The sequence below is a fragment of the Hippichthys cyanospilos genome, chromosome 8 (assembly GCF_059441005.1).
Source record: "Hippichthys cyanospilos isolate Australia breed blue-spotted pipefish chromosome 8, RoL_Hcya_1.0, whole genome shotgun sequence".
Classification (NCBI taxonomy): Eukaryota; Metazoa; Chordata; class Actinopteri; order Syngnathiformes; family Syngnathidae; genus Hippichthys; species Hippichthys cyanospilos.
Window position 1 is genome coordinate 18,699,748 of NC_142376.1, and position 27,512 is coordinate 18,727,259.

Consider the following 27,512-nt stretch of genomic DNA (forward strand, 5'->3'; position numbering starts at 1 on the left):
AATCACATCGAAGGGCAATTTGGCATGTTTTTTGAAATTGGGATGAGACCTGAGCGCCTGGAGAAGTCCCACATGAGTACGGGGAGAACATGCAAACTTCCACACAGGAAGGCTGGGGCAAGCTGAAATTGAACTCGGGACCTCTGCACTGGGAGGCAGACGTGCTACCCAGTCTTCTAACCATAACCCCCTGTGCAGTCCTTTAATTACGTGGTTGCAATAGAGGTTTTGGCACTGAGGTGCATAATTCAACCACAATTAAGAGTTTCAACTGCAGTGTTAATCTCCTCTTCTCTCTGAAATTCTTTTCTAAATGAGGCTCTTACATTGGATTCGCATTTGTGCCGTTCAGCGTATTTAACGCGGCAAAGAAGTTCAATTATGCCTGCAGCTGCCTGAATCTCCCCCCAGGTACCCGCTGCGCATGATGCCCCTGCAGGGCCTGCAGAGAGTCGCATAGGAGCGCCACCTGGACGTCCCGGTGCAGACTCCCGCAGTAGTAGGCGTCTTGTCTTACCCCTTGTTCCAAGAGAGTCCGCAGTGTTATGATCATTGTGCCGGAGCGCACGCAGGCAAGCAGGCAGCCCCTGGCCGAGCTGGTTCGTCCTTCCCGGGACTCAGGTACGGCGCTCCTCCCGCCCGCTGATCCTACGGGGCCGTCAGACGGATTAGTTACATCGGCTTGGCTGATCTCTCGCCTCCCGCTATTGGTGCTTCTGACTTGTCGCCGTCAAGCCGCGAGGGCTGATCCAATTATGTGTTAAGCGTCGAAGTGCTAATAATAGAGCAAATTACAGGTTAAAAAATAAAGTTTGAGGTCTTGGAGGCGGCGTAAAGGAGCAATTGATCAGGGGATCCATGACCGCTTTGACGCCGCCAGTCTGGAGGTCCGCGCCGAGGACGAGTCGCTCATCCCAGGGACACGTCGAAGCAGTGAGGCGATGATCGCGAGGATTTTGGGGGGATGCTTGGTGGTGGAAGCACTGAAAACGAGCACACACGACAGCACTACGGGGTTACATATGTGACCAGGTAAGCCTGCGGTAGCGAGCATCTTTGACTGCACATCTCGTTTAAAATCGGACCTTGTTGAGATGTACCTTGAAGCCTGACTAAATGCCATCAGGCGCATTATGTTGGAGTAACTGTCATTGTTCTCATACTAGGAAGTTAGAGAACGTGCTTCTAAAGGAAGTTTATGTTTCCCAAACAATAGAACATTTCCTCTGAGGCTGTTATGCTGATAAAGTAGATTAAGAATGTCAATAACGTGGTACAGTAGCTGGCCCATATCAATATGGCACTGTAGGCATCTTGACTATAAGGATCAGGTCCCTGAAAAGTGAAGGAGCAGGTAAACAGAGTGACATGGGGGATAAAATTATATCCTGGAAAGTCATAAGACAGTCATTGTGTGCATGTCTCATCATTGAACTTTTCTGATTACTTTCACTCCATATATAGCAAGGAAGCACATTTGAGGCCATAACAACAAATAATAGCTAACTGTTGTTATTTTGCTGTTGTTGTTTTACCAGTGATTGATCTGACGTGAGTCAGCGTTTAATGGCCAAAGTAATCAAGTTACTGTGATAGTGATGCGAAGAACACTGTCACTGGACCAGTTTGCGGCTTGTTGGTTAGTTTTGGGTCAGAGAAAACAAGCTATTGTATTCACTATCAATCAGACGGTCAATTTCTTGGCATTTTGACTCACATTAGTTGCAGTAAATTCCATTGTTCTGTGCCATGGATTTATGCACGGTAACACTTGATGTACTTTAGGTTGAACCGAAGTTAATTTTGGTCTTGATCAAAACATGTTTGAGGAACCAAAACTCAAGAAATATTCTACCTCTGAGAAATCAAAAAGGCAGTTAATTATCCCGCTAATCAAGCAAAGAAATGAAAGAGAAACGCCTTTCCTTGGTTTCTATTGCATTTCATCCGCTTTATTTAAAATCAATCGGACATTGCTATTTAATTATGCCAATGATAACCTAGTGTAGGATGTTGCTTCACAAGCATGAAATGGCAAACTACCACAGGATCATGTCATCTCCCTCACAGCCAGCCGGAGGTCACGAGAAAGCCTATTAGGATTTGGGACAAGCAGAGACAGCAGCGGGCGGAGAAACTAATGGATTAAGAAAGGGGTGGGCAACCTGTTTCCTGGTAGGGGCTCCTTGAGTATCGTGTCAATGGTCCTTTTGTAATAAATGTATAAACCGATGTGATTCTATAAAGCAATTATGATTTTTTTTTAAGTATCAGTCTTTTCTATTTTGTAGTTTTTTGTAACACTTTGATGCCTTGCCCATGGGCTTCTCGATGCACAGCAGACTAGCATCTATCTGACTTTGATTTTTGTCCACATTCAACTGCCTCTATAAATGAGATGCTGTCGCACCAATGAGGTTGCAGGCCATCCATTATTGTGGATTCGAAGCCGTGTTTGTGTGTGCACGCTCAGGTGACACGCTTGGAATGTGTCCAGGATGAGCAGCACATTCGTCACATTAGCGGAAGTACTGGAGGCCCGAGGGGGGCCTCTGCTGGAGGAGGAGGTGTGGGCCCTGCTACTGGCCACCGCAGCGTGTTTAGTAGAAGCTGCCGATAAAGGTAAATCACCAGCCAAATGGATATGTATTATTCAAGGCTGCACATGCAAGCAACACTGTGTACCTGCGCTACCTCTGCCACATTCCTCCTGAAGGTATAGGCATTGTGTTGGTACCTGTTTCCTCCAGGTCAAAACAATATGTGCAATATCATAAGCCCCGCCTCCTTGCTGCTATCAGCTACTGGTAGCTTAGCATTTAAGAACTGTGGCCTATCAGAGGAGGCGTCGACCTTCACTGCTCCAGAGATGTTGCAGGGCCGTGCCAGCTCAACCAAACCTGCCATAGAGAGGGTCAGTGCACGCACACACACACGCACACACACACATGCACCATAAAACCCCATCACACCGCTGTCATACACGTCACACATAGTTGTTATTTCTAGCATCGTTTTGATGTCACTCTCAAAGCGGACCAGATAAATTAGCTGATCTCAAACAAAGGTACAGATGAATTTGTATGCTCTCTAGCGGCTTAGCGTGGAATGTGCAGTTCTCCGTTGCCAATCTAACCCTCCAAATTCCCCCAAATTAATCGCCGAATTATTCCATCCAAATTTAGAGTTTTTATAGTTGTTTGGAAATGACAAAGGATGTCATGTTAAGAAATATTCAATTCAACTAATAAAACCAAAATTAAAAAAAAAATCGTGATGAAATCCGCCTGATAACCCGTGACTACAGTATCCTGTAACTGATGAAAGAAGTATGCGTCTAAATGTATCGTATGTTTGTGCTCTACAGCAGTAATATAAAACTACTGTGTCGCAGCAGATTAGTAAGCCTAATGAAATTGTCCAGTTTCACATAACTAGGGCAAAAATTGATCTTTGTTCATTCAAATACTTATGATATGACAGGCAGAAATCGTACGTACTCTTCCACTAGATGGCGGGAGGTACCTGCGTATTTTTTATTTTTTTTTAACAACCGTACCTTTTGTGATATCTTCTTGGTGTTGTGCCTTGATTTTATTCTAATGTAAAATATTCCCCAACAAACAAACAAAACAAAACAAAACCATTCTGAAACACCGCTCTGCAGGGCAGGGAACCATATTTGGGAACAAACAAAATGGACTGAAGAAGATTGTGCGGTATAATCCAGTGGTTCCCAAACTTTTTTCAGTGATGTACCCCCTGTGAAATGTTTTTTGAGCCAACTACCCCTTAACCAGTGCAAAGCATTTTGAGGTTTAAGACTTAGAAAAATGCCATCAGTCTCTGATTTATAATACTTTAGAACTTTCAAACTTCATTTGTATTAATCCACAAAAAATAGTCAAAATAAAGTGTCCTCTTTTGGATCATAGAAGAGATCTGTTATGAAAAATAAAATAACTTAATTATTATCATATATTTGTCCACAAAAAATAAAAGAAAGTATCAGACCTGTTCTCAAAAAGAAATAATTTGTTTTATGAATTGACATTTTTCTTAAGACTAATAAAAATCATTACTTCAATCATTTTAAAAGGATTTTTGTATGTTTATTTGTTTAATTTAGAATCTTGGGTACCCCTTCGAGTTCCTTTAAGTACCTCCATGGGTACCTGTGCGCCCATTTGAGAACCACTGGTATAAAATAAAGAATCAGGAATTATATTAACCCATCAACAAATCAAGGGATTGATCAAAGTGTAATAAATTCATAGAAGGAAATAACATTTTGATGAATTATTATTGGGAACATAATGATAGTGATCTATTTGATGGTTGGAGGAAGATAGTATGGTCATCGGCAATCTTTAATTCTCAGGGCCATTTTGACTGTCTCATAAAAAAAATTGGGAAACCTTTTTGACATCTGAAGTTAGAATAACACTACATATAAATACACTTTTACTAAATAATAAATAGGAAAATATCTTTTTAAATAATCCTCTTCTTTGTGAAGTTAAAGTCAATCTTGAATGATTGTATCATCCAATTGCCTGAAAGCAAAACATTCATTTGCAATAATAATATGCATTAAAATATTTACAGTACCAGTGCCAGTAGATTTATAGGAAAGTAAATATCATGTTATATCTCTATGGGTCAAAGCATTGAAAATGTATGTGTTTTTTGTTGTTGTTTTTTTTAATGTTGTTGATTTTTACTACACAGATGCTGGTGTATTCTCTGGGTATGACTCTCTACTGGTCAGTTGATTTTCACCTACCTCAAAATCAGGTGGGCTCTCTTCATTTAGCGCAAATAGTAGAATCCATTATGGTACATCCAGAGAGAATTTACAGTGTTACACCTTCCAAGTTTTCTTCAGCACTTAGACATCCTTCTTTTAACTTCCAACTCTTCTTTCTCTGTTGGAGAGTTGCAAGAAGAGCTTATAGCTTTTGTCACTAATAAAGCAGATGGCCTGGATCTTTGCGATTTTTTTTAATTACAATTGCTTTGATTGCAGAGCCCCTTGTGCATATTTTAAATCTTACATTGCCTGCATCAACAATTTGAAAAAATTGGTAATATGTTTTTTTATATCCGCTTTTTAAAGGAAGTGACACAAATACTCGGAAGAATTATCAAGCGATCTCAAAGTTGTCAGTATTGTAAAAAGATGAAAGGGATTTGAAGTAAGCAATTTAACGATCTCTTTTTGGGAACTGATTCAATATAGGATTTTACAGTGCACCCAGAAAGTATTCACATCGCTTCACTTTTCCATATATTGTCATGTTACAGCCTCATTCCAAACTATTTCTTACATCAAAATTCTACACACGAGTCCGACAATGTCCAGAATGTTTTGTTTTAATTTGCTAAAGTTAGCAAATTAGTGCTTAAGTTTGTTGATTCATTTTTGACAACAACTACAGCCTCAAGTTTTTGAATATTATGCCAAAAAAAAAAACCACAACAGCAGTGCTAAAAGTTGTAAGTGATGTTGATTGTACCCTTGATTGAAATCAACTTCTTACTTCATACTTCCATTTTCATGTGACCAAAGCATTTGATTCGGTAATTCATCATATACTGGCAGTCACTTCGCTATCCAATAGTTTTTCTGAAAGGACTCCAAGTGTTAAATATGATTACTTGTGTGATGGTGTTTTGACGGTTAGTCAAGGCATGCCATAACAGTTATTATTGACCCACTTCTTTTTGAAACTATGATTTAAATTGGGTTTCTATTTCTGGTTAAGTTTTTCTTTCCATCCCAGAAAGAGACTTCATTTTACTAAATGTCTTCCAATTTTTGAATATGGGGCCCAGTAATACTGATATGCAACAACCTCGGCCTGATGTAAACTTTATTCTGTCTTTTATGCATCTCTATGCTTCATAACAAACTGCATATTGCCAACTCATTATTGTCAACTGTACGTCCGGGTTGGTTGGCCTGCTGGTCAAACCATTGGCTGACACACTGGTACAGACTTACTGTATAAATAAAAGTCTGTTAGGGTTACTTCTCCATACTTAAGAGTGCGTCTTCAACGTAAGCCTGAAACAATCTTGTTTGGTCATTTATCCCACGCGGTTTTAACATCAAACATTGAGAAAGTGAGGGCTGTGAATCTTTCAGGATACAATGCAGTGTACCTTGTCCGGACATCATTTACTTGATTTTTATCATCCCATCTCAGCCAGTCCAGTTGAGCGACCATCTCAACAACCTCCTCCTCAGCATGTGTGAAGACGTGTCCCATCGCAGGCTAACTATCAGCTCCATCCTGGAATCCTGCGAGTGTCGTCAAAAAGCATCTAGCCTGCCTCCATCTGCCGATGTCATCAGGCAGCTGGTGGAGGAGGTCTTCAGTGAGCCGGTCAGTCCGCCAGCGTGGGCACTTTAGCTGCAGCCTGTTTTCTAATAGTTCCTTGTTCTCTCAGATGGACCATGGCTCTGACAGCAACTTGCCTCTGAGTGGGCGGAGTCAGATGATCAGAGAAAGGCTTCATGGTGAGTCAGGGCCGGAATTGCATTGTGGCGAATAAAGCTCAGAATTACATATTAACAAATGAATATAGGACAACATTTCACAGTACATTGACTCTTAAATGACTAAACTTTAATTTGGAAAGTCCTAACTACAATGTATAGACGAATAGTGGAAAAAAATACTGTAGTATAGGCCTTTTTCATCAGTTTAGCAGGGCACAATCTAACTTTCAAAAACAACAGTCAGATAATCAGTTGAGGGTACTAGTCAATACACACACACACACACACACACACACACACACACACACACACATACAGTGGACCCCCGTATTACAGCATCCCCGGCTTTTTTCATGTTGCGATGTGGAATACTGCGTTTTTTCGTCCCCACTTTACGGTATTTTCCTGGCTTTGCCACAAAAACAACTGTCATGACCCTAGGGGGTTGGCTGTATTTGTGTTGTTTTGTCTCTATCTACAGACGCTATCTGCAGACTTATTTTTTGTTGCCGTCAATGCCTTCATGCAACGCGTCACTACAATGCTGGTCTGCTATTGGTTGGTGTGTTCTCACGGAGATGGTGGTCTGCTAGTGGTTTCACTCGTTTATAAATGGCGCAATGGTAAAGCTTTGTTCTACCGCGAGTGGTTACAAAACTGTATTTATAGTGCATTTTACTGCTTACTTCAAACTTGAATGGGTTCGCCATCGATCCTAAAATTGCTAGCGATGTTAAAGAGAGAAGTAAGAAGATGAATGATATTGAAAAGAAGCTGGAGATAACCCTTATTAGGGAATATGGGCATAACAAGCGGCACTCAAAGGTAAATAAATCCTTTCTATATTTTTTATTTATGATGTTTTCTGATACATGTATATTATATATACATAGCACTTACTATACTAATTTTGTACCAATTTTTAATATGTATGTTCAGTTGTGATTACCTGGGGTTCGAAACGCATCAGCTATTTAACATATGTTTGGATTGCCTGCCATATGGTGAATTCGCCTTACAAGCCCAACCGCGGAACGGATTAACCTCGTAACACGGGCGCCCACTGTACATATGTCTTACGGATGCTAAGATCAAATTCAATGATTGAAAAACAAGTAAAATTTGCGTCACGATTCATAGCGATATCTGCAATGGCTATTCAATTTGAACACAAACAGTGCAGCAACACATGACACTACAATAGACCAACAATATGACACTACTCACAGGCATTTATTCTTCATCCTCCTTGGAGAATATTACTTAGAGATATTATTACTTAGAGAAGCTGAGTCTGTTTCCATGTACAGTGTGTCTGTATGCCTGTCTTATACTGCCCTAGGTGGCCAAGGCATGCACACTAGAATGAGCAGCACAACATGCATTGAACTGAAGCATAAAATGTGACAAAAATAAGATATTTTATATTCTATTTAATGATGTAATTATTCTGTCTTTCTAACATGTAATAATATTGATTGATGATTTTCCTTTTAAAGGGACAGTGTGTAAGATTTAGTCAAATGTTTTTCATTACGGACAGCAGGTGGTGTTGCATTTACCGCTGTCCATAGCTATAACAGACATGGCAGCCTTCAGAGGAGTGTCACCCCCCATGTAAAATAATTTGATGTAATTTAATGTAACTAGACCTACAATTATATTTAAGAACAAAATTCTTTGCAAGATTTTGAAATTTATAATCATTTAATTTTTAACGGATTCAATCTTATACAATGTCCCTTTAAAAACTTTTTTTTTATTATTGATAAATTAGTATGAATTAATGGCAGTTCATTTATTTTCAATGGGGAAAGAAGATTTGAGATAGGGTGTTTTGACTTAGTTATGAAGAAAACCCAGTGCAGTTCTTAGCAAATGCTATGAAATATAGTTGACGTTCCATAAATTTTGCAAAAACATAGCGCCAGATAAATGCCTTATTTGACTATCTTCTTTAACAAACGAGTGTTCAGGTAATCTAGATTAAAATCTTAATTTAAACAAAGCCTGGGATTAGACTCTTGCTAGAGACAGTACAGTAATTGGATACTGACGGTGAGCCTTAGCCTCACACCTTCGTTTGAATAAGAATGCATCCATTTCATTACTGTCAACATCATCATCTTCATTTACACCATCAACATCTTCATCATCATCATTATTCTAATCATCTTCTAATCTACTGTTTGGCAGCAAGGCGTGGGCCATTTACAGACTTCAATGAAAGTTGTCCAGAGAGAAGAAGATACTCAACGGACTCAGACTCAAAGTCAGGTAAATTCATGTTGTCCACTGTTATTACACCTGATGAAATAATAACATTTTAATAATGTATGATGTGAGTGCATACATTAGGTAAGGCTAAAGTTGAGCATGTACAGTACAGTACAATCTCCTCTGGAACAATGCTCATAAATTTAAGAAAAATGGTATCTGTAAGGCGATATTAAAATAACATTTTTAACATTGACATATATTTGTAAAAAAAAAATAAAATAAAGAAAAAAAAGTAGTGTTGTCAATATTGTATAGTTGGGCAAAGACCTTTTCTACGGCACACTACATAAGAGTTTTTGACGTTATCGTTAGCTAATCCTGCAGTCGAGGCTGGGTGCTTTGCATTTATGAATTAAACTAAATTTACATATAAGATGCTTCTGCGGTTACCAAATGCCTTGTTAGAAAACATGCATCCCACTCAACTTTGATCAAAGATGCCATCAGGATATATTTTAAAAGTTACGTTTATCATTCACCGGACCGACAACTCTCACAGGCTCTTTCTCATCCTCTTTCTGTCCCTGAATGTGCCCTCCATTCCACAACACCATATAATGCCAAACACAATGACAGCTGATCAGTGTCCAATTCAGGATATGATTGACTTTGTTTTCCAACTCCCAACAGGTATGATGGTGACAAGAGTTCAAAGTAGGAGTGTTTTTTTTTTTTTAATATACATTTTACAAGCGCTTGATTAATTACTGGCAAGCAGCATATTTTTAATCATATAGATCAGTTTTTATGTTCCAAGAAACCCGATGCATAAAAACTGATCTAATATGCATACTGAAACCAGAATGCTTGAGATTAAAAATGAGATTAACATGATTAAAAATATGCTGCTTGACAGTAATTAATCAAGCTTTTGTGAAATGTATATAAAAAAGCACTCATACATTGAACTCTTGGCACCGCTTGTTCCTAGAAGGAGCAACATAATGTCCAAATTCCATCATTTTTTTAGCTACTGTATTTGTGATCAATTTAGCAAAGTGTTCGAAAATGTTGACATGGGACATTTTCTTTTTTGTCCTCTTCTATGATTTGTTTTTCCCCACTTTAGATCGGTTGTTTTTATTGAATCTTCTCAATAATTATTTTTGTGTTGCTCTGCTTATAGCCGTCCTTCCGGGGTGTTTACCTCAGAGATCTTGGAAACATCGACCGAGAAGCTCGCCCACAACTTTGTACCAGTCATCTTTGGAGAGGCAAGCGCTGCATCCCATTTTAGCTATCGTGCATGCGTGTCTGTGCTGACTTTGACCTTGAATCTTTTCAACTTGCACGCCCTCCTCATCCCTCTCGCAACTCAGGCTCCCGCGAGGGGCTCGTCACAGGGACAGCACTTGCAGTTGGCTCGGCCGGAGCCCCCACCACGACGTCTCTCCCAAGACATCGGGCAGGTCTCACAGTCCTTCCATCACCTTCAGCGAGTCCTCCATTAGCCTGAGCCAGAGGAAAGCGAAGGTAAGACCACATAAGCTTATAAAACCAGCTCATAGACTAACATACTGTACGTGCATGTTAAAAAGGCTTTAATCCAGACAAACATAAACATTTGGAAAAGCTATTTTTGCGAGCCTCTTGCAGTCATGTAAGGATCATGGACAAGGCTAATGTGGGTTATGCATATGAGGAGTTAGATTTACGAATATTACAAGAACGTGTGATCCACATATATTTATTAATACGACTATTGTCATCATCTGCTCTTTTCATTACCAGGCTTTAGGTCCCGAGTTTATCCGAATGGCTGACGAACAGCCAATTGTTCTTGAGCTTCCAGGATCCATTGTGGTAAAACAGCTGACCATATTTTTAACATAAACAAATAGAATATCTATCCGATTCAAATGCAAACATTATAATCTTGATAAAAGGACAAACTCTCATGTTGAATCTCACCGGCGTTAACCTTGTGCGTTTTCCGTTCAGTCGAGAAAGGGCCGCTTGTGTTCATCTCAGAGGGAAGTGACGGTGGTGCTCCCGAGTGGACAGTACGTGATGGTCCGCTGCGATAGCAAGTCTCGTGCGAGGGATGTGTTTGACATGGTGGTGGCTCACGCTAACCTCGTGGAGCACTTCTACTTTGGTCTTGCCTTTCTTGATGGTACAAGTTATTATTGTACATTTAGTAGAAATGTTGATATGTAAAATCAGTGATAGTCAAGTAATTACATTTTGTTCCCCTTGAGGCAGTAAGTAAGTTATTCCTCATGAAACAAATAAACATTAATAATGTTATACATAGTAGTGCAAAGAGCTTTAAAATATTGAGAATAATTATTTAGGATCTGTAATCAATTGATTAAATTAATCTCAATTTAATCTCACCTAAAAAATTGTGGGCGGCATGGCTAGGTGGTAGAGTGGTCGTCTACCAGCCAAAAAGCCGTGGGTTCAATCCCCTGACCATCAAGACCATGTCTGAGTGTCCTTGAGCAAGACACTGAACCCCCAGTTGCTCTTGATGCTGCGTCATCAGTAGGTTAATGACTAGTTAGTGTAAAGCGCTTTGGGTACCTAAGGTAGAAAAGCGCTATATAAGTGAAAGTCCATTTACCATTTTACCAACTTTAAAGGTTATCCGACATGGGCGGAATTTGATACCTTCTCAACCTCACGTTTGCAAACATTTAGATGGGATGGTAGCTTGGAATATTAAAAGTTGTCATGTTTTGACAATCTATACAATATTTTAGCCTCCTAGTGTTTTTTCATATGCTTTTCTTTGGGTAAAAATTTTCCCCAGGGTTTAAAATTTCAATGAAACTCTATGTAAATAAATTACTATTAAATTGAATGTTTAAATATATTAATTAATCTTATTTTAAAAAACTAAATCATAAATATCTAGACTGTAAAATATTTTTTTGTGCAGTTGCTGTAACATCTTTTGAGTGTGACTTTTCCCCCACCTTTTAAAGATTGTGCACAAACAAAGTCATTTATTTCCATCATAATTAAAGCATCTCTTTTCTATTGTGCAGATGATGAATATTTTTTTTTGGACCACGAAACAAAAATCTCCAAAGTAGCTCCTGACAGTTGGAAAAAAGGGCAAATACTTTCCTTTTTGGTGTTCCTTCGAGTCAAATTTTTTGTGGACGATATCGCCTTTGTTCTGTAAGTACTGAGTGTGGTGCAGTTGCACAGATTCTGCTTCTTGCTTGCAGACTGCAACCGGCTTCCTCTCTTCTCCAGACACAGACTGACTCGCCACCAGTACTACTTGCAGATGCGGAAGGATATCTTAGAGGATCGCACATATTGCAATGAGGAAACGGGCTTGTTCCTGGCCGCCCTTGCTCTGCAGGCTGAGTTTGGGGATTACATGCCAGAGGTGAAGAACAAGAACAATTCTCCTTTACCATTTGGCCGTGGTTGTCATATCAATGTATTGTTTCTCCAAGTTGTATGGCAAGAGTTACTACCAGCCCGAGCACTACGTGTCAAAGAGAATGCTTGAGAAGTTGGCTTTGCCGAACGTGAAGGATGAGCTGCCAAGACTGCATGCGAGGCATGCCCCGATGGGAGCTGAGGAGGCGGAAATCGAGTATCTCAAAGTGTGTAGTTGTTTCGGAATTCTGTGCATTCCATGCCACAATGACCTGATATTAATACTGCTTTTAACCAATTAACTCCGATTTTGCTTCTGATCAGATTGCACAGCAACTGCCAGAGTACGGGGTCATGTTCCACCGAGTGGGCAGAGAAAAAAGACCTTTGATTGGTGAATTGGTTTTGGGAGTCTGTGCCAAAGGAATCACTGTGTATGAGATGAAAAATCAGGTCCGGACCGTCACCAGGCGCTTCCTCTGGCGGGAAACAGACTCCATTTCCACTGGGGTAAAGAACATTTCGTAAATTAACAGCATCCTGTAAAAAGGTACTACTGATCAATACATCATAGGAATCTCCACGTCATGCAAGAATAGGTGATGACATCAGAGCAATGTGAAATGACAATTTGATTTATCAGAGCAATGTGAAATGACAATTTGATTTAACAGAGCAATGTGAAATGACAATTTGTGTATCATTGCAGTACATTATTAAACTTTGATTTGGATCTACTTGCAGAAATAAGCCCAAATTTTCAGGAGTTACATTTAGAAAATTAATAGTGTCCATTTAACATTGTTTGTTAAATGTTTTGAATTTGAATTCAGAGTTAAATTTCTGTTCATTGAGAATCGTATTGAGGGACAGATTCATTCGGATTGGAATGACTTCCCTGCGTATACGGTTAATTATTTATTTGCATTTATTTTTATTTGTATTTGGGGGGAACAAATGATATCTCTACAAAAGAAAAAACATGTGGTTTTGTTGGATTGCACTGACAAGCACTTGACTACAGTAAATGTTGGTTTTCTGAGCATTGTTGCATTTAAACAATGTCAAATGCATTCTTGTGTGATTTATTTATACAGTATAATTTGTTTCCATTCCCAGCGCCGTAAACTGATCATTGAATGTGGTGGACCAAGTGGTAAAAAGCACATTTTTATAACAGAGAGCTCGAAAATAGCACAATACCTCCTCAACCTTTGCTCTGCACAGCATAAGTTTCACAGCGAGATGACATCACGGCAACTCAACCACAGTATGATGCCAGGTAAAGAAAATGTAATATAGAAAGAGCAGACCAATAAATGCTCTTAAAGTGACACCAACCCAACCACGTTGTTCCGCCCCCCAGATGAAAACATGTCTGTCTATACGGGTTGTAACCTGAACCTGAAGCAGATCTCATGCTCTGAGGGCATGCTTAACCATGTCGGTCTAGCCCCGGGTCAGCCGGATCCGCTGTCCAAATCTTGCGAGGACCTGAGTGCCAAGATGGAGGCTCGACTCCGCCATCAGAGAGAAATGAGGCGGCAGCTGAACAAGGAGCCTCCGGAAATAGGAGAACTCAGGGATTTGAAAGAACGTCCCTACTGGAGGTAATGACAATAATGGTATAGGATTGACATCCTTATCCGTCACTTTGAAAAATTATATTTTTGTTTGCTTTTGCTTCTTGCTTTTTTTTTTTTTTAAAGTACACCAGAGTCAATTCCAAGAATGATGTCCAGTGTCTCGCTGCAGAAAGACTCAGATACTTCGTCTTCTATACGAGGTGAACATTGCTAACAACTGTACATTGATGACTTTACCCCCATGTTTTACTTCTACTTGAACACTAACAAAACAAAATGGGGGTAACACGAAAAGAAGAGAAATTTCACATAAAATATGCACATCAGTGCCTTCTTCCAGCATGTATAGAACTATCAGCATGCCTCATGCATGACTTTTATAGGGAATGACAGAACCTGCTATAATTAGCAGAAAAACAAATTGCCTGTGTTTATGCCTACAACAACATAAATCACCTTTTAATTTTCAAAATGTTTTTTTATGTCATTGTAGGCATGAACACAGGCAAGCAATGATTTCTTGCACAAATCTGCGAAAATACCAAAACTCGGTCGCCTGCACAGATTTACACTGCATACAACGCCAGACTACTTGGCATAAAGCATAACTATTGTGCTCTGCTTGTTGAAAATGATCTTGGTGTTGTTGGCAGAAGAAGGAGTGTAGAGTCAGTCTGAAATTTATAAACCTTTCATTAGTTTATTCTTATTTTTAAGCGATATCAACAATGACTACTGTCTGGGCTTTTTCATCATTTCATTGAACAGGTGTAAAGTTTTTGTTATGATTAACCCTCACATCTAGAGGTGGCATCAGTCAGAGCCAACCTTTACAGCATGTAGTCAATTTGTCTTTTTTGTTCAAAATTTACAGTTGACACACCCACTAGGTCTCCACCAGAGAGAGAAATTATCTGTGTAACCCTCAAGAAGGATCCCAAACTTGGCTTTGGTAAGTTTTCCATAGAGCACTTAGTCATCAGCAGTCATGTAAAATTCATTAGAAGAGACACTTAACTAATACTTTAAACGAGGACTTTTGTCTGACTCTACTGCGGTTCTCGTTGCAGGCTTTGTGATAGTAGGCGAGGACAATACAGGTAAACTCGACCTTGGTATATTCATTGCTTCCATTGTGCCGGACGGACCTGCGGACAAAGATGGACGGATTAAACCGGGTATGACTTAAAAACACATGCACCTTGCTTTGGTTGAAAGGAGTTGAAAATGATTTTTGTTGTTGTTTTTGTTGCAGGTGGACGTCTCATTTCCCTAAATAAGACCAGTTTGGAAGGAGTAACATTTAGCGATGCTGCTGCCATCTTACAGAGTAGTCCTGAGGAAGTGGAGCTCATTGTGTCTCAGCCCAAACGTAACGTGAAGCTATTAAACCCGGCTTTTAATGTTGAGAAATTTATTAGACTTTGTGTCAAAGCGATTTTGTTTTTTTCTCCATGACCAGAGTGTCTTAAAGACAGCAAGAACTCCCTTTGCCAAAGCACACTGGGCTTGGCATTGGAAAGAAGCTTTGGCTCTCAGACCACCCTAAGTGGCACAGAATACCGACATGCCATGGATGAACTGGAGGAGGCCATCACTCTGTCAAGCATGGCCACGCCCAAACAAAACAGGAAGCTTCACATACCCGTGGTTCGAATACATGATGCACAGGTTAGTACAATAATTTCCACTGTCCTTTTAGAGCAGTCGGGTGATAGGAACATTTGATCCAATCAAGAACATTTTACTTGGACTTACTACATTTAAAAAATGAAAGCATACAAAGCAACAGTTTGTGCTTGTTCATAACCATGACCCTAAGATTTTAGAGTACTGACATATGCGGCGGAGGGTAATCATAAGTACCAGTAGTACTGGTACATGTATCGATATTGATGACTACTCAAGATTTGAGGACCGTATATCTCAGAGTACTGGTTGAGTTTTTTTTTTTTTTTTTCATCATTTTTAACCCCTATATTAGGGGGGTCGACTTATAAATGCATTACTCAAAACAGACCCATTTTTTTGTCCACATATCTGTTTGAATAACATTCATTTGAATGTGAAAAAAGTACTATCATGTCATTATATATACTGCATCATGTGATTATATAATCTGCTAATTTGATTTAGTATGTATCCGTTTGAGAGCTTTTGGACAGAATGTCAAAAAAAATGCACTTTTGTGAATTGCTGCCTTACTGCCTATTTTTTGTCAACAACAAGACTGCGTGGATAATTTCCGGCAGACTTTGACGCATTATGAAAAGGAAAAGATGGCTTGACTTTTCGCCTTCAGACCTTGGATGTGCACTTGAGCAAGCCGGCATGTATGTCGGCAGGTGGGCGGAGAAACAGTGAAGGGCAACCTTCCACGCTCTGATCTCACAACAGGCATCATTTGGGTAAAGAACATCCCGAGTAAGATGATCAGTAAATCTACAAAGACCTCTATTTCAAACAAATTGAATGGGTCCGAAGATGACTACCTGTGCAATAATGAGGATGCTTGGCTGAATGACGAGCAGGAAAGAGAGGACTTCCGTGAGTTAAATGGGAGGCGCTATTTGCCGTGTCAGATCGTGATGATGACCTTTATGGCTTTTTTTTTTCCGGACTTTTTGATTAATTTTCAGGTGTGTCAAAAAAACTGAAACTTTAAAGCATTAGTTTCATCATTTGCGTCTATGCGCACGTGTACATTGCCTCGCACTTGTCTCATTTCCACCCCAACCATGACTGCAACATGTTGTTATTATTTTATATACGATGAAGAAATGCGTCTAGAATTACTTACATTTGTCATTTTAATAACACACACCATGTGTTATAATTGGACAGCCATGGTCTATGGTAGACTTATACTCGCGTTTTTGTAAAATTCACCCAAACTGAAGCATAAAAGGAGGGGGGTCGACTTATAAGCGAGGTCGACCTGTACTCTGAGAAATATGGTACTCGTACTGGTATCAGAAGTCTCAAAAAAGTGCTATCAAACATCCATTTTATGTCACTTTTCTGCATTGCAAACTTGCAATCAGTGAACGGGCTTTCATGTGTTTCATAACACAACATTACCACCAAGCTCTTAATTTGTTTTTTAATAATATATCAAATTAGATTGTCACCTCAAAGGTAGCGATTAAAGAATACCTGTGGTTTGATTATTAATTTATTTAAATATCGTTGAAGTTTAACAAAGTAGTTTGCATTCATGCAAAGTGTCACTTTCAGTTGAAAATGTTAATCTCTGTTTTCAAAAATTAAATTCATTTTTTCAAATAACGTGTTTTCCTCCATATATGCAGGACATGCGTTCTAGGTCTTCCTCTATCTTAAGTATAAAAACTGGGGAAAGGTTTATGGTGGAGCTAAAGAAGAGCAGCGGGAGTCTTGGCATTAGTGTTGCTGTGAGTAAAAAAAAAAAAAAAAAAAAAAAAAAAGTGTATCTTTTAAAGCTTTGTGATTTCTCAGCTGCATTACTTTTTTCTGCAAACAAAACTTTGCGTGGCATTAGCTAATCATGTTTTCATAAAAAGGGAGGAATCAACACAAACGTGAGATATGGCGGCATCTACATCAAAAGTCTGGTTGTTGGAGGTGCTGCAGAGCAGGATGGACGCATTCAAATTGGTAATTTTTTTCATAGGTGGTGAACAAAGTACCTCACATAATATTGTTATTTTTTCTAATTGATATTGATATTTTTTTATGATGTCAGTCATATGTAGTATGTATGCATTGCATACATTTGGACACAGAGACAGAATATCTCTGCTTGTTCATGCTCCACTTACCAGGATCACCTCAGATTTGTTGATATGTCCGTCAAACACACACATGCACACGCACGCATACACACACACACACACACACACACACATTGATGCATTGATGCTGCTAATGATGGCAATGATGAGATTGCTGTGTTTGCATATGACAGGTGACAGACTGCTGGAGGTTGACGGCTCCAACCTGAGGGCCGTGACACACCAACAAGCTGTTGAGTGCCTGAAGCGGACTGAGGAGGTTGGCAAGCACACACACTTACACGCATACAAATCTATACACACTGCAACATGCATGCAGAAACATACATGGACTCGTACATTCGAGCAGCAGATTCTCAAGAGATTCGCTGAGCGATACCACCAGAAATGTAATTTCAACATTTAACAAACTAGACACGGATTGAACAACACATTTTGTTTTTTTTAATTCCCATCAAAAATTCTTTGAGCTGATAAGGGTGTACTTGGCAATAAAAATTTCACAGAGGTTGAAAGAAGTTTGAGAAGCACTGCTCTAGAGACTAACAGAACTAGACTTACTGGGTATATAGTATAGTGTTCCCTGTTTTATGTGGTTAATGGGGACTGGAAACCCAACGTGGCAAGTGAATTCCTCAAAGTAGTATTTGCTCCTTGATGGACATTTTACATACCTAAATAAAGTATATGAATGTGTTTAATAAAAACTCATGCCCAGTGATCTCCTAGCCATAGTATGGAGGCTGAGCCGGCACACGTCTCTTTGTCAGCACAAATGTTATTTTGTTTTACAAAACACAAAATACTCTGTGCCAGAGCATTGAGAGCGGCCGTTTACTCTTCTAGAGTCTTCGGAACCCCGACCCACCCTCCACCACAATACTGAACTTCTTAGAGGGCAAGGTTCAGCCTGTGTGGCTCACTCATGTTGCTGTCTCCTGAGTGTAGTTTCTAAGTTGCTCTTGGGGTAGCGGCCATCGAACGATGACCAAACTGGAGCATTGTAGCCGGAAAAAAAAAGACAGAACGTATTCACAATCCGGCAGTTGTTTTATTTTTATTGTAATTCATTTGATTTTATTTGGTACGCCACTTCAACACGCATGCATCACTTACTTCTCAATACCAACACTCACCCCCCCAACTTCCATGCTTGTCCACACACACAGCTCACCTGTAACAATGCCATCACACATTATAGGCAAGAAACAGGTACACAAAGTGCTGACTAATAAACTGTTCTAATAGGTTGTGAACCTGCTCCTGGAGAGGGAACCAACAGTCGTCTTAGAGCCCAGAAGCGACTCCCCCCTCCCGCCCACCATCCACAATGCATCACAGACTCAGCCCTCCAGGACTGAGGTCTCCTTGGAAACAACCTTGAGTGGCCGAGCCAAAGACTACAGCTTTGTGACTGATGGTGAGTGTGTGCGCTCACCAAAGAAAAAACAAGAAGCGTATTAGAGACGCACGCACACACAGGCCTGAGGTGACCGTGAGTCATCTGACAGTTACATTGTGGTGGCTGTCAGAGTCATCCGGGAATTACGATGCCTTGTTCCCCTGAGACCATTCACAATTCAAGTCTAGTTAAAAACACATTTCACGGCTTCTACATACCTTGACCATCGCTTGCTGTTATTGCTGTTATTTGTGCTCAATTACCTAAAGTAATCAATTACTTTAGCCGTTTTTTGACCCTGCTATAGCCAAGCACCTTGAAAAAGATGCAAAAAAATCGAAGTACTTGGAATTGCATGTCTTCAAAAAAAATGTAAGTCTACGTCTTTGGGATTGAACTCTTCCTAACCTTTTTCTTAGAAAACACCCACGAAGTGATCCTGAAGAAGAATTTGTCAGGTCTAGGCTTCAGCTTTAACATTTCGCAACTCAACTCGGGGCAAGACCATGGCAGCGTGGTCCGCATCAAGCGTCTATTTCCGGGACAGCCGGCCCACGAAAGTGGTCTCTTACGAGTAGGAGACATCATTCTGTCTGTCAACAAAGAGCCTGTCAAGGACCTATCCTACCAGGTTGGTTGAACTTGTGATGCAATGTCATCAGTCTGAAAATTTGTGTAAAACATCAAATAGTTTAAAATGAAAAAAAAAAAAAAAAATCATCCTCGAACCATCTTTTACTAAGGTTGGATCTGTTGCATTCGGAGAACAGCCTCCCTAAGGCCATATGTTCAAACCCCCCTCCAAAAGCAAATGTTGGCCTTTTCCCAGGTTTTTCCTTTCACTCTTCTGGGTGAAACGTATGGAATGAGGGTATGAAAGCAAAACTGAACTTTTCGAGCTTTGTGGTGTGGTGTCGTGTGGCGTAACACCTGCACGTTCTCATGTTTGCACGCATCTAATTATTGGAATGGGGAAATAACATCTACATCTGTTTTGCTTAGCAGATGTAGCAATGTTCATGTTGTTCATATATGTCAGCGGATGACAACATGCTGAATCAAGCTTGCGTGTTTAAAAAAAATTGTGAATGGGCATCAGTCCCAGGGGGTGCAGCTTGGCTACACTGGTTCACTAATCTTTTAATCTAATGCTATCCAAAATAGCAAGCTGGTTGTGTCACAGTGTTTCAGTGTGTTCTGACAAGGAATTACCATCACACAAACACTGAAGTACATCTCAGGTCACAAAGACTTTCCCGAATGACATCTTTGCCATTTTAGAGGGTACTGTTCCTGCTACGAGGTGCCCCTTCGGAGGTTCGTCTCTTGATCTGTCGACCCGGTCCCGGAGTGCTGTACGATGCTGATGAGAACACACTGGTGAGTCAACGTGTATCTGTATCTTATCCGTCTTCTGAGTTTGGGCCTGTGAGATTCACAAGCCGAGCCATGATTTTTTGATACCTGGGCCCTGACTAACTGTGACGTCATTCTCAGTCCATGGCAAGTGGGAAAATGGCCGCCCCTTGAGATGAATAAAAATGCTGCCTAAGTCATATTCCTCAAAAAGAATATTAACAATATTAGACTGCTGGGGCTGCAAAGAACATTATGTTTTGAATAAAATGTTTGTATTGTCTTCTCATTTGAACAGAATTTAATTGCCCAGAATATTCTCAACTTCTCTTTTTCTGTCAGAGTCCTGCACCCACCAGGGAGACCCGATCCCGGTCTTTGGACATCCGTCTAGGAGACGACTACAGCCAGCTTCTTAAATTTCAGTTTGATGTCGACGTACCTGCTCAAAGTCGTCCTCTCGCCCTCAATGACGAGCTGACCGACACGGGCGAGAAAAGCCCAGAGCCTCCGGCAGTTCCAAGGGTCTTTGAAGGACCAGAGAGAGAAGTGCAAGGCGAACAGACACCTCCATCTTCACCCCGAGCAGGCTCACCTCCCGTCCTAGCCTCTCCCACGTCACCAATCTCGCCCGCCTCTCCCGCTTCTCCCACATCGCCCGTCTCACCTCCAGTCTGCTTTCGACCTGCTCTTCAAGAGCCACAGCTTACTCTCAGGAAAACAGAAGAACAACAGGAAGTAGAAACAATAAAGACAAGTGAGGATGGGGAGGAGGAATTTGCAACAAGTTCATCCGCAATTTTTGACGTCTTCCCTAAGGCTGCTTCAAACTCCACTTATGCCAGGTAGACAGAATCATATTGTAAATATTTCTGGAAGGTTTTAAAAGTCTCCGTTTACAAAATTGGCCTTTTACCCCCCCAGACATTTTTGTCATCCATCAAATGCATGGGGTATTTTTTGTGTTTTGTTTTCTGGGGGATGAATCTTGCCAATGCCAAGGGTAAACGCTTTTCCTGATTGACAATTCAAGACCGTTTAACTTTTTACATCCTGATCATCACAACCATTTTTTTTTTAGCAACTGGGAGATGGTACCGCATTAAACTGCAGAACAAATAACAGAGCAGATCACTTCATTGATTTGTCTGCAGTCCTTGTTGACTGTTTGCTTACTCTTGACTTGGGCTGCAACTACTGATTATTTTAATAATCAATTCATCTTTTGATTATGTTGGTACTTAATCAATTATTCAAATTAAAATAAAATACCCTTTCATTTAAATACAGGGCTTTTCTTCAAAGTAACAGTGCAGCAAATGCAGTCACAATTATTTTTGGCTGATTTGGTTAGTAACGTCACAAAAAAGGCTAAAATATTGCTCGTCGATTTCCAAAATAAAAGCACACGTCTGCATTTTTAAATATTTTACTTTGATACAAAACAATGCTAATCAGTCTACTTTCACAAAGGACAAAAACAAAAATAGAAGTTCATTTGCTGTTGTCGGGCTAAAATTAAGAAGTTTTGGAAAATTTAAATTTTCTAAGTAAGTGGTGACAAAATCATCATTATTGTGGGAGACTTTGTTTTTATTGTTTCTTTGTTAAGTCAAATAAATTTTAAGTGTGTCACTCACTGCATTTACATTGTTTTGAAAATAGAGGCCGGTAAAAACAGTTCAAAACAGAATTTGAGTCAAAAAATGCTTGTTTTCCCCCCCCCCCAAATTTGTAAAATTTGAATACAACTTGCGATTGTATATTTTAGCTCGAAACCTGAAGTCAAATAAGCATTTCGCGGGCCACATAAAATGATGCGGTTAACACCTGTGTTCTAAGTGATTAATTGATTAATTTGATTGTGGATAAATCATCGATTGATTGTTGCACCTCTAATCTGGATCAAGTTTCCCAAAATGATTCTGGTGATCAAACCGAATCCTCTCTTTGGTCGAGGATGAAAGGGATTCTCTTTTCTTTGCAGTGGTGTTCGAGAGGAGGCAGATGGAAGTGTGACCTACTGCCTTGTGGGAAATGGATTAACTATCATGGCAGATGAGGAGTATTTGACCATCAGTTCCACCCTGGAACCTCAACAAAATTTTCAGTCCAATCAGGCCACTCAAACGTCATTATCAAACCTCACAATTCTCAGTTCGCAGACCCAGACCACTTCGTCCAGTTTTTCTCAGACTTCCAACACGCTGTCTGTTGGACCCTGCACCTCAGCCTTGAAAACTTCCTCAAATTTCCAAGAGACTTCCATCTCCCCATCTCATCCTTCTCAGTTGAGTTCCAACAAGCCAACAATTTTTTCTCAAACCTCTAGTTTCAACTCACAGAGCCCAAATACTACCATGTCACCTCTAAGCCTGTCATCTGACACGCTGACCACTTGTGCTCTGGCATACCCGTCTCAGCCGCTCACAACACAGCCATCCAAATCCAAGCACTACCCGCTGCAGCAATGCAAAGTCCTCTCCAAAAAGAGCCAGCCTGTTGCAGGGCTCCCTCAAAACCCTGTTCTGCCAGCCGGCCCCATCACAACGCAGATCCTTTCCTCAACGCCTCCTTATGTCAGCACTACTCCTTCTACCCTTCCACCCACTACTGTATCTGCATCTGCCCAGAGTCATGCGCAGCGGAGGGAAGAGCCAGAGACGAATGAAAAGGAAAGCAAGGATGAGGAGGATGATGAAGAGGACGAAGAAGAGAGTAGAAGAAAGGTCGTTTTGTTGGCTGATCTCCAATACACTTTTGTAGTCACCTCATATTGTTTCAACAAAGAACTAAATTTTGAATCATTTGAGTATGCTGTGGAACTCATTCATCCATCCGTAATAGTACTGTTTTTTTTGTGTGTCATTGGTTGTTCATTTGGTGCCTTGCAGGGTTTGGTAAAAGAATTTGAGTTGACCGTCCTTCTGACCAAGTCCAGGAGCGGAAGCTTTGGCTTCACCATCACTCGAAGCAAACTGGATAACTGCTACTACATACAAGAAATATTGGACAACCCTGCAAAGGCAGACGGACGCCTCAGAGCTGGAGACCGGCTTATTACTGTAAATGTCCATTTGTCAGAAGGCATCAGTCGCTGTATTGATTCTTTTTATGTTTCAATCGTCTCCAGGTAAATGGACATGACGTTACCAATGTGGCAGATGAGGTTGCCATGACGATTCTCCGGTCCTCTCCCAGGAGACTCAGTATGACCCTGGGCAGGGCTGTTACCAACCTGGTGGCTCCCCCTTCTTGTGACAGCCTGCCTGATATTGTCCTCTACAAGACACCTTCGGGACAGCTCGGTAGGACCACTTTGTTTTTCTTTGTAGTGCAGCGCTGTGTGCTTCTAGTTGACATCTCACAACAGGGACATTTCACTTCAAGTGGCTTCTTCACATTGTCCAGACACATGAAGTTAGGTTAACTGAAGACTTGCGGGTTTCAATTGGGTTTTGGGTTAATTTCTTATTCTGCTCAGTGCTCCTAATAAACGGCATGTCACAGTCTCAGCTTACTATAGCTGTAGTTGGTATCATTGTTTATTCATCCATTTTCTGTCGCCGCTCATCTTCACTATCCATTGTCAAAACCAAGAAACACAAGGTACCGTTTCCACTACCTGCTCAGCCCACGTTCAGAGAGTGCTTAATCATTAACAGTGGTGGGAAGTAGCAATGTAAAACCACTTTTTCACTGAACTTTTTTTCTGGCATCTGTAATTTACTGACGCAGATTAGTTTGAGTTTTATTTTATTTTTATTTTTTTTAACTTTTATTCCCAAAGTTTCTGAACACTTCTTAAATTGTCATAATAGGGTTGCAGCTTTACTTAACTACAGGAATGTCTTACATGTTGTGCTTCCGATGTTCTATCATTGTCTGCCTAATATGAATAAATAAATTGTATGTTTAAGGTGTATGTTTATCATTAGCCAATATCATTAGCAAAGTTTAGGCATTAAAGCTTGAGACAATGCTGGCTAGCTCTAACTTGGAAGAAAAAAAAAGTTGGAATCGGAATCATATAATTTCCAGTAAAAAAAAAAAAAAGTCTTAATTCTATTTCTGCCTGTTTTTTGTTTTTTTTAACTTTCGCTTCAATAAAATATTCAAAGCAGTCTATTTACCAGTGCTTTCTAGTACAGTATGCACAGTTTCACGAACCGTACATAAGTCAGTGCTTCTCAATTATATTTTGCAAAGTCCCTCCAGGAAAGAGAAAACCTTTCACACCCCCCTCACAGCGCTGACTAAGAAAAAAAGCAATATAAATCAATTTTCAACGTTTGGTAACTACTTTATCCAGCTTTTATACAGGTTACAGGATAGTCTAAAACTGAAAACAATAATCAAGTGTATCAAAGAACCTCAAAAAAAATACAGTATGCCAATCCTTATTTTATTGATATGACTCTTCACGTGGCAAAAACTAAACCTTTTCCCTGGGGTCATCAGCGCATCGTTTTTCCTTTTGAAAATTAAGCACCTGATACCAATTGATTTGATCTTAAGGGAGCCATTACAGTGGTTTGGAAACTGTATTTACGTCTCAACCTTACAACTGCTGCTTCTTCCAGGCATTAAACTGACCGGTGGCATTGGCAGCAAATGGCAAGGCATTTATTGTCTGGAGGTGGTGCCAGGTTCCCCGGCCAGCGAAGAAGGCAGTGTGCAACCCAATGACAAGATCCTCTACATCTGCGGCAGGTGCACTCTGGGAATGACCTTGGATGATGCTGTAAAAGCTTGTGAAATAGCCCCGCGTAAAGTTAAACTCAAAATTCTGAGGTTCGTGCCTACTTGCAAGCCACATTGAAAAGAAAGCAAAAACCGGATACCAAACCCTCACTGACTTGCTCCGTTTTTGGTGTGTTTCCTGTGTTCCAGAGATGACCAGCCCGTCACGCCCAAGGCTAAATGGAACGGTGAGGAGCCCGTGAAAGATTTATGAGATGATTTCATCTGCTTCAGCAAACCTAAGGACAAACATGAGGGAGCGTTTGTTCGGAACATAGATGCCAAAACGCCACATATATTTTTGTTTAGCGAAATCATCATTTTAAGTTCCACCATCATCAAAATGGAACGAGGTCATTATGTCGCTGATCCTTATTTTGGGTACTTCTTTTTGCAGGTCTGTTTGACTGGAAAAAGGATAGGAAGTTCTTTGCTCGTTTTGAAGAGCCTGTCTCTCCTGACAAAGAATCACCTCCGGAAGATGGTGAGATGCTCTGTTTATCTATATCATCCCACCGTATCTTCTCATCAGCACATTCTTTTTGCTTTGTGTGAGCTTGGTTGGCAGAGTGAGGTGTGTGTGTGTGTGTGTGTAGGTGTGTATGTGTGCATAGGTGCGCGCGCACGAGAATGTGTTTGTGTGTGATACCAAGAGCTGTGCAGTTCAATACACCAGTGGAGGCCAGAGGCTTGCTAATTATTAATCTTTCCTAAAGTTCTATCTGTCAGCATTCTGAAAACACACACAGCACACATACACTCAAATGCACGCTCATATACACAGTCCTGGTCTATGGTGGTCTATAATGCAGGCGATTGAGTTGCTTGGTCACAGTGTGCGCAGCAGGTAGGCGGACAGTTGTCAGCGTCATTTTGAAAAGACCTTGTCTTGTTCGCCTGTCATAGAAGAGGTGCATGGCCATCAACACCCAAATTCAGACTGACTGAGGCGCAGATAGGTATATATTGCTTTGTTTCTTTTTGGTGCCGTCCCCGCAATTTAATTGGTTCAAATCAATGAAGAATTTCTCAGGCTGTGTGACGTGCTGGACTTTGGATTTTAATTAGCCTGGATCAAATGGGCCCAATCAATACTGTATTTGTATGCAAGTACTTTTGTCAACATTTCCTGCTGATTCATACTGTACCAAATCTGCTGTTCTTTTTTTCCTTGCAGTTGAGGTTGTTAGTCGAACTCTTGGCAGCTTCAGATGTATGTCTGTGGCTGAACAGCAGGATGTAAGTGTTCCTCCTCTGTTTGTAACTAACAAACTAACTTACTAACTTACTAACTAACTAACTCAACTAACTTACTATCATTTTGTGGTTTTAGTGCATCAGGTAATATGAGAACACTAATGCCACTTTTCCACTTCATAGTACCATCTTGCTTTAGGTAGTTTGGTTTTCCGCTTGCTAGTCCAGTATTGCTGGTAAAACTACAAAACCAAACAAACAAATAAAAACATAACAAAGAAAAAAATGTGTCAGACCAAATGGAAAACACGAACAAACCAATTATTTAACAATTTAATGTATGATGCTGCATTAACATGTCTGTTTATTGTCTCAATACCAGTCACATATTCTTAAAATTAGTGACTTGACACATTTGAACCCCGGTTGGCCAGACATCAGTATTGATCTGGTTTTGCCTGTGGAAACAGCAAGTAGACCAAGAATCTGCTACTAGAAAATTATGGGTATTTCATTTAAAATTAAAAGAGTTTGTTTATTTTCCAAATAAAAATGTGAATGCGAATATGAAAATGATAATGTTCTTGTCACATTAAAATAAAATGTTTTTGGTAGTGCTGTCAAGTGATTATTTTTTTAACTAATCAATTGCAAAATTAATCAGGATCAATCAGTCAGGATCAATCCCACTTTTCAAGAACTATTTTTTGGAAGCTTGAAATAAATTTGAAAAGATTTTGAGATTAACATAAATTTACTAGATAAAAACCATATTTCGTTTTGGGGTGTTTTGCTTCAAATTTGACTTTTTATTCAATATTTTTCATATCCATTCCATAAATTAACACCTTTTACTGACACACTTTTGCTTGTTAGTTCTTATCTTAGTTTTTTTTTTTTTAATCACTTGTGCTTCTTTACTTTCTTTAATTTACAATGACCATATCTAATTTCCAAAAACCTCTGAATACAATGGCAAAGTTGGTTATTATATGCTGAACTATACATTATTTGTGCTGTTCAAATGTTTTGAGTGGATATTAGTTCATAGTTCGTTTCCAACTTAGTTTTGCATTAATTACATTTACATACATACAATTGCATTAATTACAACACCAAGAAATTTTAATTTCATTTACTATTTCAATTTCACTTGAAATTTTCAGACTCTATATGTCTTCAACACGGTTTTACAAAGTGCACTTGTTTTTCCAATGAGCTTGCAAACGGGAGGTTGATATCGTCAATTGAGGACATACTGAAAACCGGACTTTTTATCTTGCATTTCCTCAGATTTTTGCATTACAGTAATACTGTACTTT

The 27,512-nt window shown here is 39.9% G+C and overlaps 2 protein-coding genes across 3 annotated transcripts in view; one reads left to right on the forward strand and one right to left on the reverse strand.

Annotated features, from left to right (window-relative positions):
- The window catches only part of mapk8a (mitogen-activated protein kinase 8a), a 20,532-nt gene extending 19,720 nt beyond the window's left edge, over positions 1 to 812 (reverse strand). The window contains exon 1 of one of the 2 annotated variants that reach the window (XM_088421062.1): positions 518 to 812. In XM_088421062.1, the coding sequence (XP_088277188.1) occupies positions 518 to 553 (36 nt within the window). In that variant the 5' untranslated portion in view covers positions 554 to 812. The remainder of the gene's footprint in view (positions 1 to 517) is intronic. The other variant, XM_088421061.1, reaches the window with a different exon arrangement.
- Positions 730 to 27,512, forward strand: part of ptpn20 (protein tyrosine phosphatase non-receptor type 20) — a 40,147-nt gene continuing 13,364 nt past the window's right edge. The window contains exons 1-36 of the mRNA XM_088421063.1: positions 730 to 1,032; positions 2,474 to 2,622; positions 2,751 to 2,914; positions 4,732 to 4,797; positions 6,213 to 6,392; positions 6,457 to 6,526; positions 8,705 to 8,785; positions 9,915 to 10,002; positions 10,108 to 10,261; positions 10,520 to 10,591; positions 10,730 to 10,904; positions 11,785 to 11,920; positions 11,999 to 12,137; positions 12,208 to 12,360; positions 12,458 to 12,643; positions 13,253 to 13,415; positions 13,500 to 13,743; positions 13,843 to 13,919; positions 14,594 to 14,671; positions 14,790 to 14,897; positions 14,975 to 15,091; positions 15,182 to 15,390; positions 17,031 to 17,132; positions 17,262 to 17,355; positions 17,666 to 17,751; positions 18,741 to 18,912; positions 19,314 to 19,525; positions 20,176 to 20,274; positions 20,593 to 21,095; positions 22,238 to 22,979; positions 23,145 to 23,315; positions 23,384 to 23,558; positions 24,834 to 25,044; positions 25,144 to 25,181; positions 25,391 to 25,477; positions 26,171 to 26,232. Of these exons, the coding sequence (XP_088277189.1) occupies positions 2,499 to 2,622; positions 2,751 to 2,914; positions 4,732 to 4,797; positions 6,213 to 6,392; positions 6,457 to 6,526; positions 8,705 to 8,785; positions 9,915 to 10,002; positions 10,108 to 10,261; positions 10,520 to 10,591; positions 10,730 to 10,904; positions 11,785 to 11,920; positions 11,999 to 12,137; positions 12,208 to 12,360; positions 12,458 to 12,643; positions 13,253 to 13,415; positions 13,500 to 13,743; positions 13,843 to 13,919; positions 14,594 to 14,671; positions 14,790 to 14,897; positions 14,975 to 15,091; positions 15,182 to 15,390; positions 17,031 to 17,132; positions 17,262 to 17,355; positions 17,666 to 17,751; positions 18,741 to 18,912; positions 19,314 to 19,525; positions 20,176 to 20,274; positions 20,593 to 21,095; positions 22,238 to 22,979; positions 23,145 to 23,315; positions 23,384 to 23,558; positions 24,834 to 25,044; positions 25,144 to 25,181; positions 25,391 to 25,477; positions 26,171 to 26,232 (5,538 nt within the window). The 5' untranslated portion in view covers positions 730 to 1,032; positions 2,474 to 2,498. The remainder of the gene's footprint in view (positions 1,033 to 2,473; positions 2,623 to 2,750; positions 2,915 to 4,731; positions 4,798 to 6,212; positions 6,393 to 6,456; positions 6,527 to 8,704; positions 8,786 to 9,914; positions 10,003 to 10,107; positions 10,262 to 10,519; positions 10,592 to 10,729; positions 10,905 to 11,784; positions 11,921 to 11,998; positions 12,138 to 12,207; positions 12,361 to 12,457; positions 12,644 to 13,252; positions 13,416 to 13,499; positions 13,744 to 13,842; positions 13,920 to 14,593; positions 14,672 to 14,789; positions 14,898 to 14,974; positions 15,092 to 15,181; positions 15,391 to 17,030; positions 17,133 to 17,261; positions 17,356 to 17,665; positions 17,752 to 18,740; positions 18,913 to 19,313; positions 19,526 to 20,175; positions 20,275 to 20,592; positions 21,096 to 22,237; positions 22,980 to 23,144; positions 23,316 to 23,383; positions 23,559 to 24,833; positions 25,045 to 25,143; positions 25,182 to 25,390; positions 25,478 to 26,170; positions 26,233 to 27,512) is intronic.